The 13,506-nt window shown below is 50.3% G+C and overlaps 1 protein-coding gene across 2 annotated transcripts in view; it reads right to left on the reverse strand.

The window, feature by feature from the left end:
* Window positions 1–4,085: 4,085 nt before the first annotated feature.
* Window positions 4,086–13,506, reverse strand: part of RAI2 (retinoic acid induced 2) — a 32,124-nt gene continuing 22,703 nt past the window's right edge. For both annotated transcript variants that reach the window (XM_031596045.2, XM_031596046.2), the window contains exon 2: window positions 4,086–6,197. In XM_031596045.2, the coding sequence (XP_031451905.1) occupies window positions 4,460–6,106 (1,647 nt within the window). In that variant the 5' untranslated portion in view covers window positions 6,107–6,197 and the 3' untranslated portion in view covers window positions 4,086–4,459. The remainder of the gene's footprint in view (window positions 6,198–13,506) is intronic.

Genomic DNA, 13,506 nt, shown 5'->3' on the forward strand with positions numbered 1-13,506 from the left:
ATGGGACTTGTGGGTTGTTTTTGCTTGCTTGTTTGTTTGTTTGTTTACAGTACATAGGTTCTGGGGAGAAGGACCTCCTTGTTTTGTGCTGCAGTGACACACTCTTTTGTGGCTTTGGTTTGCAAGATGCCAGACGTGGACAGAACGTTGCCTATCATTTCTGTTTCTTAAGCAGAAAAGGATGGGAATGCCGTTGATGAGGAGATTGTGGGAAGGATGATATTAAAACAATGCAGAAAATGTGGCCATTTTGAGACAGCTGTGGACTAAGGAACATTAGTAATCCCGGGAGCGAAGGGGGGCTTGGCATGGGTTGGCAGGGCATTGGGTTCCCAGCACGTCCCTACAAACCTGAACTTCATTACAGTGAAAACTTTTTGCCTGGAAACCAGTACTCCATTCCAGGCACTTTTATTAGATGCCATCCTGCCTATTGCTCTTTTCATTTTCCCCACTTCATTTGAAAGTATCCTAATAATTTCAGTACCAGGATCTTACGCTATTACTGAAGGAGAGCTTGGGGTATGTGGGCACAAAGCAGTGCTAAATACTTCAGTGGTTAGTAATTTTTCTCCTCAAACATGCAGAAATGATTCAGGTGGTTAAACAACAAGATGGATTTTCCTAGCAGGGGGGTGATACTGGAAATTTAACAACTGTGGAAAACACATTTTCCACACTGAAATTAGGGGATTTGCTTGTGCACGGAGACTGTTCTGAATTGCAGACTTCAGAACTGATGAGTACATGGCGTAGTCTCAGAGAAATGAAATTGTAAATAAGAATAGGGGGGAGCAGGTGAGTATAGAAGCAAATTGAAGTGAATAAAGAGGCAGGTGTGTACAGAAGCAAATGGCACAAATACACACCATTACTGTTGCAGTGGCAGGCTGACATGCAGGAAGGCAGGAGCCCATACCAGCCAGATGAAAGTGAGGGCTTTGCCCAAGCACTTCAGCGTGTTCTCATAAACTTGAGCACAAAAAGAAACCCAAACGTCTGGCACCAGGATATTATGTAATATTGCTCTACACTACTTCCATTGTCAGAGGTCCTTGGTCAGGGCTGCTGGTAGGCCAAATACTGCTGTCCTGGGGTGCCTCTGCACAAGTGGAGAAGAAGACTCCCGGCACTGCTCCCTTTGTTGTTCAGCAACCACTTCTGTGGGGACGTACAAGGCAGTGCTATGTATGCATCTGTGATAGAAGTTGATGCATTTGCTGCTCTCTTTTCAGTTTAATCGGGTTTGCTGCTGAGTCCCGCTCTTCCCACCACTGGCTGTGTCATGGCAGAGGCAGAATGGGAGGGGAAGGACATGTTCCCTGGTGCTGTGGTGTGGTGTGGTGTGATGTTTGTGTCTCAGCTGCCTTCAGCCCAAGCAAGCGCACTGCGTACTCGCTGCCCTGTTGCTCACGATGGCGCAGTTCCATGGGGTGCATTGTATGAAGCTGAGAGCTTCCTCTGCTCTGCTCATGGCCAAGGGCTGCCGCATTGCTTCTTCCCTTCATTCTGTGGCTGCGTTCTTGCTAGCTTTAATACAGGTGTCATAATATGACAGATCTGGAGGTGGCTCTTGGCTTCCATGACCTGTTTCCATCTTCTCCTGTTCCACCTTCTTGAACTCATACTTGCCTGCTTCTCACCTGGCTGTCTGTCTGTTCTGCCAGTCTAAATATCACCTGTTTTTATCAGGCTTAGAAATGTCATTCCTCTTTTCACCTCAGTGCCAGGGAACAGGCCAGCTCTGCCCCTAGGGCTGCTTTCCCTGAGCTCAAAGTTGGGGTCCATGGCTTCCTGCAAAGCCCCTCCTTGAGAGCAAACAGATGGGAAGGGATCCCACTTTGCTCTTTCCTCACCTCCTAATAAAACCCACCTCTCAAGTCATTGGGAGCTTGGAGCCAACATGGGTTGCCCTTGAGGGTCACTGCTGCTCCTTTCTGTCTCTACTTTGCACGTGCCCATCGTTGTAAAACATCCTCCTCCTGCCATTACAGCTTAATGACTTTCCCTTCAACTTCTCAAGAGGTATTAATGTCTCCATTAACAGCCACCAGAAATGGAGGCTCCATATATCATATAGCAGCTCCCCATCCTTCTCCTGCAGAAGTTTCAGAAGCAGTTAAAATGTAGCCGTGGAGAAAATTAATGGCCCAATGTACAAAATCTGTAATTGCTGCTAGCAGCGAGGAGGAGGAGGAGGTGGAAGTGCTCAATCTTCGTGTAATTAAGTGCCTTGTTCTGTGCCCATGTGCTTCAAACACAAGCAATGGTAGGAGGGAGATGGTATCTAGCTCAGCATAAGGGGAGGTGCTGTGGCATGGCTGTTCCATGCCCACCGCCCTGTGGTGCAGCCCCTTTCCCTGACCCCCATCTGCCCTCCCCTGACACAGCTCCATGCCGTTCCCTCGGGCCCTGTCGCTGTCACACAGAGCAGAGCTCAGCGCTGCCCCTCCGCTCCCTGTGAGGAGCTGCAGCCGCCATCAGGCCTCCCCTCAGCTCCTCGGGGCCTCGGCTGCTCCTCACACACCTTGCCCTCAGCTCCGTTTCAGAGAGGGAGGGCTGTAATAATTGGGGCACCTGCTGCCTGTCTGTCCTCACGCCTGAGTCAGCCACCCACAGCAGCTGGGTGTTCTTACAGTGCTTCTGTGGACTTAAAAAGGCTGCTAAGAGCAGCTGACTACCATTGTATGAAGGTTTTTGGGGCTCGGGTCTTAACTTGTTCCCCCAGGGCAGTCCAGCAGGTCATGTCACCCTGCGCCTGGCCCTGCCACAGCTGTGGGGAAGCAACAATGGGACTGGAGTCCGGAGGGACCTCCTCAGACCCAGCACTGCAGTTACTGGGAGGTGGAACATCAGCGCTGCTTTTTGGGAGGAGCAAAACAAAATAGAGACCGCTTTCAATTAAGAACAAAATTATTTAAAAAAAACAAAAACCTGTCAGATGACAAACCATTAATGAATCCATCAATGCTACGAGCTCTCCAAGCACTTTCAGTTCTGCCAGCTTTGGGAAAAATAAAGGCTTTAAAAACATTTAAAGAGAAGAGTTTGATAGGATTTGATGCTGCGGGTGCGCAACACCCACTCATTCTTTATACTGAGTAGTCCTTCAGCCCATAAGAGCAGCAGAATGCCCTTCCCGAACCCTGGTCGGTTGGTGGGGGCATTGAGCAGTGCTGTGCTCTTTGCAGTGGGAGTGTCAATGGAGCTCATGATGAGGCCCATACCTGGAGATGGCGTTTTGAACCTGGAAGTTGCATCTCTGGCCAGTTTCCTGCAAGAACTACTGCCACAATCTCCTTAGCCCAAGGGGAGACTTGGGAGTTGTTCGGCTGCAGAGGGAGGAAGCCTGGCGCAGTCAGAGCACTGTGTTACCTGGATGATGGGTTCAGAGCTACGTTTCAGTGGGTGCCCCGTCCCTGCAGACACTCGAGGTCAGGCTGGATGGGGCTCTGAGCACCCTGATGGAGCTGTAGATGTCTCTCTCTATTCATTGCAGGGGGTTCGACTAGATGGTCTTTAAAGCCAACGTGCAGTAGCGTATCTCCAGCTGTCATACACAAGTGCAAAACCATCACTTACCAGAACGTTTATTGTAATGGTACATTCACATTTCTCCATGGACGTGTGCGGCTTGTACACCGTCAAGTAATGAAGTTACATAGTTCTGCTCTTTCATGTGCATTGACTTCAGCCATCAAAGACAATTATAAAACTAACAATAAACAATGCCTCCATATATCTACAGCCAGGCTGGGAAAAAATTAGGCGACTTCTCCTTATCACCCTTCTGCAACCGAATTCCCACAGATTTTAAGACTTTCTTGTTTAAATAACTGCTGCTGTTGCTTTCAACACTTTAGAACTGGGTTGTGAGTGTCGGCACAGGGCCGCACCGCTCACCTACCCTCATTTTTGCCACTCTGAAGGCCATTGGGGCGCAGTGCCCCCAGTAGCACGCCCTGATCCGCTCCCAGGTGGATTGTTAGTAGCATTCTGAACACGTGAAGGCGGTTGCAGACTTTGGCCAGGTCTCTTCCATGCTGCCAAAGCCCCTTCAGAAATGACAGAGATACCGCCACCGATTAGCACGTACAAACATTTATTTTGAAATTTCCGTTCTAACCATTATGAAGAATTACATCATCAAAGCACTTTATGGCAGTGAAAATAGCTCTTACCCCTCTGACTCATCCGTTACTCCATTAAAGCTGCAAAATGTGCAATCTGCTTGAAAAATAGGTTGCTTTTATTCAGTTTCCCACGAAAAGTCAAAATTTAATAACAAAAAAAAAAGAGAAGAAACCCAGCTTATAGGGACTCTACATCTGCTCCTCTCCCCCTTCCCCAAAAATAACTTACAAAGATAGTTTAAAGTTTTAAATGAGTTTAAAACCAAGTGCATCTTTTTTATTATTTTTTTTTCCATAATAATCTTAAAATTCTAAAAACCCATAATTTACTTTCTTGGAAAAAAGGCCGCAAGCCGTTGCTTCTTTATTGGAAGAATGTGTATTTCGGGCGAGTTCATTTTCTTTAGCTTTACGCTCCTGTTCTTTACGGGTTTCCTAAGCGCCTCGGCGTTTTCCCGGGGCTCGGGCTGGCTCTTCACGTCGTAGCACTGCAGCACTGAGTCCTGGGGCATGTCCCTTTTGAAGGAGAAGTTTTTGGTGGATACCCCCGACAGGCCCTTGATCTTGCCACAGAAGATGGCGGGCACGGCATCCTTGACGGAGACGATGACTTTGGCTGTCTGAGAGGTGCTGACGATCTCAATGTTGTTGCCACCGGCCTTGGGTTCGCAGGCCGCTCTCCCGGCCGGTTCCACCAACCACTTCTGTGGCGGCCGCAGGAGTTCACCTGGCCCCGGCCCCACCACCCTGCCCTCCACCTTGCCTGCAGCCTCTGGCGCTTTGGAGGGGGTGAAGGGGGTGGCTGGCTTGTCCTGCGGGCTGCCCTCCGCACTGGGCCCGCTGCCGGCCATCTCCCCGTGGGGACCCCCTGGCTTGCGGCACGAGGAGAGTGACAGGTCCAGTGCCCCGTCCTCAGGGGATGGTGGTGGTGGGGCAGCCTCGCAGGCCCGAGGCATGGGCGGGCCCTTCATGGAGAGGTCCAGCGCCTCATTCTCGCTGCCCATCTTGATGACAGTGTGGCGGTTTAGCTGGGAGAAGTCTCGCTGGTGGACGAGGTCAAAGGGCTTCGTCTCCTCCTTCTCCAGAGGAGTCTGGGTGCCCTTGCAGGGCTGCGGGGTGAAGAGTGGGGGCTTGGGTGGGTCGGGGGTCACCTTGCCTTCAGCACCATGGGGCATGGGGATGGGGACAGGGATGGGAATGGGCACGGGGACGGGCAGGGGCACGATGACAGGGTAGGGCACCAGTAGCGTGGCAGGGGGCACCAGTGGGGAGAGGGGTGAGCTGAAGGCCTGGGGCGGGAGGGCAGCATAGTCAGGAGGGGGCTGGCAGGGGGCTGAGCCCAGGGCACCCTGCCCTGAGGGGAAGAGGTCCTGCAGGACTGCAGCGAAACCCGGTGTCTGAAAGACAGGTGGCAGCACAGGCTCCTGGCCTGGGCCTGAGGGTTTGGGGTCCAGGAGCTGGGGCTGGCCGACAGGGTTAGAAGCGCCTGGGAAGAGACCACCATGCAGGGGGCTGGCAGGGCAGGCAGTGCCGGGGGGCAGCACCAGGGGCGAGTTGAGGTGCTGAAAAACATGCTGTTCCAGCAGGACTGGTAGCGGGACGGGGCCCTGCGTAGTCATGACGTATGGGGTGGCACCACTGGCCGGCATCTGCGGGGCGGCACTGCCAGCCACCTGCAGGTGGATAGGCAGGACAACGGGGCTGTCCCCCAGGCAGATGGGCTGCAGCACAGTGGCCGCCACCTTCAGTGCCACCCCGCTCTGTGACTCAGCCGGTGGTGTCAGGATGGAGGGAGCAGGAACGGTCACTAGCGGGGACAGGGCCTTCTTCATCAGGTCAGCTGAATTGATGTTCCAGGCCTCTGCCGTGATCAGCTGGGCCACGCCGTTCTCCAGCTTGTTGTTGGCCATGGCCGCCGGTGGGCTGGTGACATCCATGGGCAGGTTGGGAGTCTCCTTGTAGAGTTCCTCCATCTTGCAGGGCTTTGGGGCTCCGCAACGCCACGCTCACATCGCCGTCAGCAGGATGGGGCTGCCAGGGGCTCCGGCACCGACATCGCTTGGCCTGCAATGCAGAAACATGGTTTAGACACTGCATAAATCTCCTGCTTAACAAAACATTTGCGACTGCCTTGAAAGACCCTGTCGCCAAAACAAGCCCTTGAACATTTCCACGTTTCAGGGTAACGGCTCCACAGCTCATAGCAGTAATGTACACAGTGATGCTATATATACAGACATCTGTGAGTGCTGTACGAAGAGTTTTAAGGAACTTATATTTAGCCGTAAACACAGATAATTTAAAGGACCTGAGGGCTGCTGCAGTCAAAAAAAAAACCCCTCCCGTACGCCAGCCAACCCAAGGGCTTGGGCAGCCCCTTCTGCTGCTTTAAAACAAAGCTCTGCATAATGACAGTGTATGGCAGAGCCAGAGACAGCGCACTGCTTTAACTCAGCAGGAGCACAAAACCAAATGTTTCTAAATATACATGGCTCAGAAATGTTCCACCGTGGCAGGGTCCTCAGTTCCCTGTGAGAGCTGTTATGTTTTCCTCCCATGAGGCTTTACTTAAGTGGGTCAGGCCATTGGTGCAGCACCTCTACAGCCTGTCAGGAGTCCAGAGGAAGCCATGAGGATGATCAGAGTGCAGGAGTACCTCTCCTATGAAGAAAGGTTGAAGAAGTTGGGCTTGTTCATCCTGGAGAAGAGAAGACTGCGGGGAGACCTCATTGTGGCTTCCCAGAACTTGAGGGGAGCTTATAAAGGAGGGCGACTGACTTTTTACAAGGGCAGATAGAATCCTAGAATCATAAACGTCAGAAAAGACCACTAAGATCATCTAGTCCAACTGTCAGCCCATCACCACTATACCTCTAAAAATCACATCCCTCAGTGCCACATCTACATGTTTCTTGAACACCTCTAGGGACAGAAATTCTTTACTCAGAGGGTGGTGAGGCACTGGCACAGCTGCCCAGAGAAGCTGTGGTGCCCCATCCCTGGAGGCACTCAAGGCCAGGTTGGATGGGGCCCTAGGCAACCTGAGCTGGTGGGGGGCAGCCCTGTCCATAGCAGGGTTGAGGCTGGGTGGGCTTTAGAGTCCTCTCCAAACCATTCTGTGATTCTGATTCAAATTTACCAGCCTATGCCTTTATCTAAACCAAGCAAATGTCAACAAAAAAAGGACAGAGATTGTTTCTGTTCATGGTGACAGTGAAATCTGCAACCTATTTCCTACAAAGATTAACACTCTGCTCCCCCCAAGCTCCCCGCAAAGCAGCATATTAATGGTGCTGTGCATTCATTTATTCAGAAGGGTAAATAATTTCCGCCTGCAGATTTTGCCATGCTGCCTGTGCCACTCCTGAAGTGAGCAGCGCATCCTGCGGTAATAATCACCATGGAAACTTGTCCATTTTTAACTCTGTTACCATGGGGAAGCACCGGAGCACCCCAGATTTACATTCCTCACCTGCGCACAGCTGCACGCTATTACCCAAGAGCAGACCGCACACCATCACCACTGCTCTGCATCCTTGGCCCACAGCAGCCACACATAGACCCTAAGCCTGTTCTGGGTACATGGGCTGATGTTGGACATGATGATCTTAGTGGTCTTTTCCAACTTTAATGATCCCATGATTGTACGGACGGCCCAGCTGCTCACAGCGCTGCCCTGCCCACATGGATGGCTGCGGGAGCAGCACCATCACCTGCCAGCTCAACGCAGACAGACGCAAAAACCGACCCCGAACAAAGGGCAAACCACGGCCAAGGCAGGGAAACGGGAAACCAGAGCATCCCTCCCGAGGCCTGTAAATCCCCGGGTTTGGCAGCACGGTGTCACGGCCAGAGCAGGACTACAGCAATGTTGGGAGTTAATAGCTGGGGCCGGGCGAGAGAAATCCCGATAATGTATCATCAGGCACATCTGATTTTTAAAGAGGATTTTTAAAAGTAAACAGATGAGTCATTCCTTCTCCCCCGCTGCTGCTGGCTGGGGGAGAATAATTCATGATTCTTCTCATCTCGTGAAATGTTGAGAGGAAAACACGACTGCGGGGTTGAGGGGTTCTGTTTGTTTCCTCACTCACCACCGGCTGCAGGCAGAGATTCCCGAGCACAAGAAAGCAGGAGAGAAATAATGCTGATGATTCAGACAGCGAGGAGCAGCGGCACCAAAACAAGCAGGCCCATCTTGTGGAGGAATTAAAAAGAGGTTTTATACTTCTCACATCATCTCCCTCCTTATAAAAGAACCATTCAAAACTCCCTCAGGCCTGCAGCCCAGCCCTGCACCCCTGCTGCCCTCCATTCTGCAGCACTGAGGAGCACTGCAGACGGCACCAGTACTTCTGCTTTGCCGTTTGTTTGCAAAGCGTGAGATGATCTCTGCGTTTCCACAGCAAATGAGTGATCTGGTGGGGATGGGAAATGACCTTCTATTCCCCTGGTAAGGCCATTTAGCATTGAGAAATAGAAAAATTAAGATGAAAATTATGCCGTGTATGAGCCTTGAGGGATTAGCATGCTGCACAGAACCACAGAGAGAGACAGATAACTGCAGGATGAAAGTCTGAAGCATCATAAAATCCCCCACCGCTGCTTTAGAAAGTGACAGGGCAGAGGAACTATCTAGACGAGGGAAAAAAGAGCTCATCTATCACCATCAGGCACCTGAAAGGAATGCCTGCTTCTGCTCTGGGATTTTTAAGGCACAGTCAAATGCCGTTCCAAGCTGCATCCCGTGTGTCCCTGAGGCACAGGAACCCAGTGATGCCAGCAGCACCTGGGTGGCAGGGCACAACTCTCAAGGCCGGGTTGGATGGGGCACCGGGCAGCCCGAGCTGGTGGGGGGCAGCGGGGGTTGGGGCTGGGTGGGCTTTGATGTCCCTTCCAACCTGAGCCATTCTGTGAATCTATGATTCTATGGAGAGGACTTACTTACACCGAACTGCATTTTCCAACATTGCTACTAACAGTGAAAGCTTTACTACATTTCTCCTTTAATAAAGAATAACCTGAAGTGCATACTGCTGTTACTTTGAGGACTGCTGCTTCTCAACACATATTAAAAGCTGCCTGGCTTTTAAAGCCAGTCCCGTGTACCTGATAAGCAAGAAGGAAGGCAGTGCAACTCAGCAAAACCGCCTTAAGGTTCCTCTTTCTGCCTCACCCCGGTGCCAGAAAATCAATTAATTTCACTTTCCCTACTTATCTATTTAATATTTAATTTGCTGTTTGTTTTAATTGAAAATAAGCTTACAACACTGAGAAGAAAGCTATTGTAAATAACTTGGGTTTTCCCACTGGGGCGCTGATAAGAGTTAAGTTCATGGCACTAAGCAATGATGTGTGCAGCTCTACAGGAAATGATATGTTAGCTATGCAGAAATGCCATTATGAAGGCGGTGATAACTTCAGCCTGCTTGCTGATCCCCTGCCGATGTCAGCTTTTCCCAGGGCTGTGGGTGCTCGCTGTGGGACCACCCATGCCACACATGCAATTGCAGGCAGCCAAAGCCCGCCCCATCTTTCTGCATCCTTCTGCAGTAGATAAGGCAGAGGGCAGCCGGGGCACACACACTGACACACAGCAGCGAGCCATAAATCACCTTGCATCCTGTGACTTCTGTGCTGTGTTGTTACAGCCACACACACATAAAGACTTTCCATGTTGTTACTAAGGTCGTTGCTGGAATAGAAAAGAAGCGTTTGGAGGAAGCGAGCTTTCACATGGAGGTATTAACGTACCAGTAGCTCTCCTGTACATATAAACCACAGATGAAGCGTGTCCAGAGAAGGGCCACAAAAAATGATCCAAGGCATGGAACATCTCTCCTATCCACAGCACATCCCAATCCCAGTTGTCTCAAAACCGCTGCAGCAGAAGAGCCTTGCTGCTGGGAACAAACCCTGCCCAGATGGGGCTCTATTTTACCCCTCAGAGCAGCACGGCAATACCCACGCAGCAGCAGCAGCTTGCTCAGCTTGCACTGAGCCGGACACACGCTCAGAGCCCCAGACAGCATATGGAAAGCTGATGTATTGAACCTGACATGCGAAGGACAAATATAAATTTGCCAGCCATAATTACTGCTGAGTCACGTGCCGCAGAGTTTGGCAACATCCCTGCAACTTCACTGCAGTTTTCACGCTCCAAATTCCTGTTCAGATGGGGGAACATGAGGCTCTGCTCCTGCGACCATGGGAACATCCACCTGCATCAGTTCTTTGGGACAGGGGCACTGGAGGCTGCTGCACTGCCTTGGGTATCCCACAGGGATGTCAAAACGACAGCAGGTGGGGCCTAAGAAATCCCACATGAAAGTGATGGAGGGAAAAACTGGACGTACTCAAGGGATGTCTCTTGTGCCAGAGCTCGCAGGATCCATCACACCTTGACCCCCACGTTTCAACACACACACTGTGCCCACATATCTGATTCTAGAGCGAAGCAGTAGGAAGGATGCAGACTTATACTGGCATTAAAAGGCTTCTTAGGCTTGAAAAGAAAATGGCATGATTTTCCTATGGGAAAAAATATTTTAAACAATTTTTCCTGTCATTAAATATCCCATTTAACCGATTATTTAGTATTGTTTTCAATCAAAACATTCTATTTGCCAGCAAAGCAAAGAAAAATGAGCTGCTTGGAGAACACAGAGCTAAACAAAACAAATGAGAGCTGTGACTTTACAGTAAATTTTTTAAAACACGCATTTTGTTTTCCCAGCAATCGATACCCCAATGATAACAAGAGGAAAAGGATATCAATTAAACGTAATTGCCAGTCCCACTTCCCCCAAAACCCACAACAAAAAGCACTCAGCGTCAGCCTGATAAAATATTTGCTTCTTTCCCAGTCGAGAGCTTTATTAAACAGTCCTTAAAGCACTGTGTTTCCTACAAAGGGTCTCAGAGTTTGATGTCAGTGACACGACTTCAAAGCCTTGCCAGCTCCTCGGCAGAGGTTTGTTCCCAGCTCTGCAACCCTCAGCTCACTCCTTCCTCCCAACCCACTCCCCCGACCCCAGGCTCACACGCTCTCCCTGCATTCCCTTGATCTTTCCAATACCAAGATGAGAACTGGAGGCCGCCCTTCATTGCCTGTCCCACCTCGCAGACATGACCATGCAGCTCCTGCTTGCAGGGGACAGGGATCCATCACACCAGTCACCCTGCTCAGCTGGCCAGGTCAAGTTAAAATCCATCTGTGAACCGCTACAACACTTCTGCAGATGAAATACCTGACTTTGCCCCATTGCACCGTGATGGCTTCAACACCTTCAGCTGCCTTCCAAACCCTCTCAGGGCAGCAAGGAAGAACAATCAGGAGGCAGGCTGTGATCACAGTTCAACATCGTCATGGCCAGAATCACTTACCCTCACAGATTTCACAACCTCTTACTGTCCCAACATACATCCTGCCTTCCATAAGTAAAGAATCAGAAGAAATGCAGCACCATGTTAAAATCAAACTTTCCTGCACACCAATCCTTTCTAGTGATGCACACATGTTCCTAAGACCGTAAGAAAGAATGTGCCCATGACTGACTACAGGTGTTGGTGCCATCAACAACCAAAATGGGTAGGCCAAAATGGCAGCTCCCAGGTGCAGCTTTGATAGGCTTACCAGCAGCACAAATGTGCTGGACAGGAAAGGGTACAGCCTCCAGGCCCTGCACGCCAGAAAGAGAGCACCAGAAAGTTCCCAATGAATGCAGTCCCAATGACGAGACCTGGAGCTGGAGAGAGCTGGATGGAACACCTCCCCAGTGAGGACAGGCTGAGGGAGCTGGGGCTGTTCAACCTGGAGAAGAGGCGACTTCGGTGAGACCTGATAGCGGCCTTTCAGTATCTAAAGGAGGACTGTAAGAAGGACAGACTCTTTAGCTGTCTGGAGAGCAAAAGATGCTTATTTAACATTGCATTCCTCCCCACCAACTCAAATATCCATATACTCCTTCAGCTCGCCAGTTCAAGATCAATTTTCTTACTCGTAGCTTCAGATTTACTGGACTGACTCTCCCTCTCTGACACGTCATCACATCAGTATACCAAACCCCACATTTCGTCAGCCACTTGATGGCACTAATCCTCACGCAGACAGCACGCCCACACCAGGTTTCAAACACCACCCTATCCAAAGCTGTGTGGATGGAAAAGCTTCCAAGCAAAAATAGCCCCTTATTTTCATCCTTGCAAAATGTGTAAGCAGCTGCAGGCATTTTGTTTAAAAGAGCCAGAAAAGCACAGGGTTCCTGTGATCTGAGAAAAAAATGCAGCATTTTTTTAGATCTCCATTTCACATCCGTTTACACACCAGTTTCCATCCCATCGGCTGCACCAACCCTTTCCTGCTCCCAAGGAACCAGTCAACACAAACCTATTTTGCAGACGTGTTTTGCAGGAGGAAACAAGATCAGCACTGCCCATGCTTTTCCATCAAACCTTAGAAGAGCGCATACATCATGATGAACGCAGTACAGCAAATTTTGTGATTATCACTTCCCCCATCTTAACGATGGCTGCCTGGTACCAGAATAGAAGCGAGCTGCCATGGGATGCAGAGCCCCTGACATATTTACTGCAACATTCGTCACCAGCCATCTCCATTGCGACGTGCACTACTACGTGTGCTGAAAAACTTACGGAAGCGGCGGGACACGGAACGGCAATTACATCTTTCCCAGATGAGACTGCTGCATTAACGGACCAGCGCAATCCATCATCATTGACTGTAAGTCCCCTGGGGCACGTCACCGGGCCACTCCAGCAAACCTGGAGGGGAGGTCTGGCGTCCGGCTGTGCTGCCCAGCCTCAGAGACCTGCAGGGATATGTGTGGCTGTGCACTGACGGCTCAGCTCTCCCAGGGAGGTGGGAGAACGGGCAAATCCCTGCACGAAAACACCAGTGGGAAGAGCCTCACTCTCATGTTGTCACATTTTCAGCTAGAAATGAATCGCTGTACATACATACACTAAAGGATGAAAGCTGGCTCTGCAGTGTCATTCATTTAACTACAAAGAAGAGGAAATAAAATATAATGATGAACAAAACAAACATCTTAAAAAAAAAAAAAAAAAAAAAACCTGCAACCGCACTGGAGCAAATGTTGGAGTTTTTTTTAATGCCTATCTTCTTGATCTTGTAGGAACTCACCCTCATGGGCTCTTCCTTTGGGGAAACCAAGCAAACCACAAACACATAACAATGTCCATGCTCCAGCTCAGCAAGACATGGCCTGTGGCATCTCCCTGGGTCTAGGACAAGCCCCACACCAGCAACCAGCTGTAGGTATTGGGATGGCAGTGACAAAATGGAGTGTTCCCTGGTTCCCCCAGAGGAACGGTAATGGGGCACCAGACC

This window comes from Phasianus colchicus, chromosome 1, assembly GCF_987193195.1.
Source record: "Phasianus colchicus chromosome 1, bPhaCol1.hap1.1, whole genome shotgun sequence".
NCBI lineage: Eukaryota > Metazoa > Chordata > Aves > Galliformes > Phasianidae > Phasianus > Phasianus colchicus.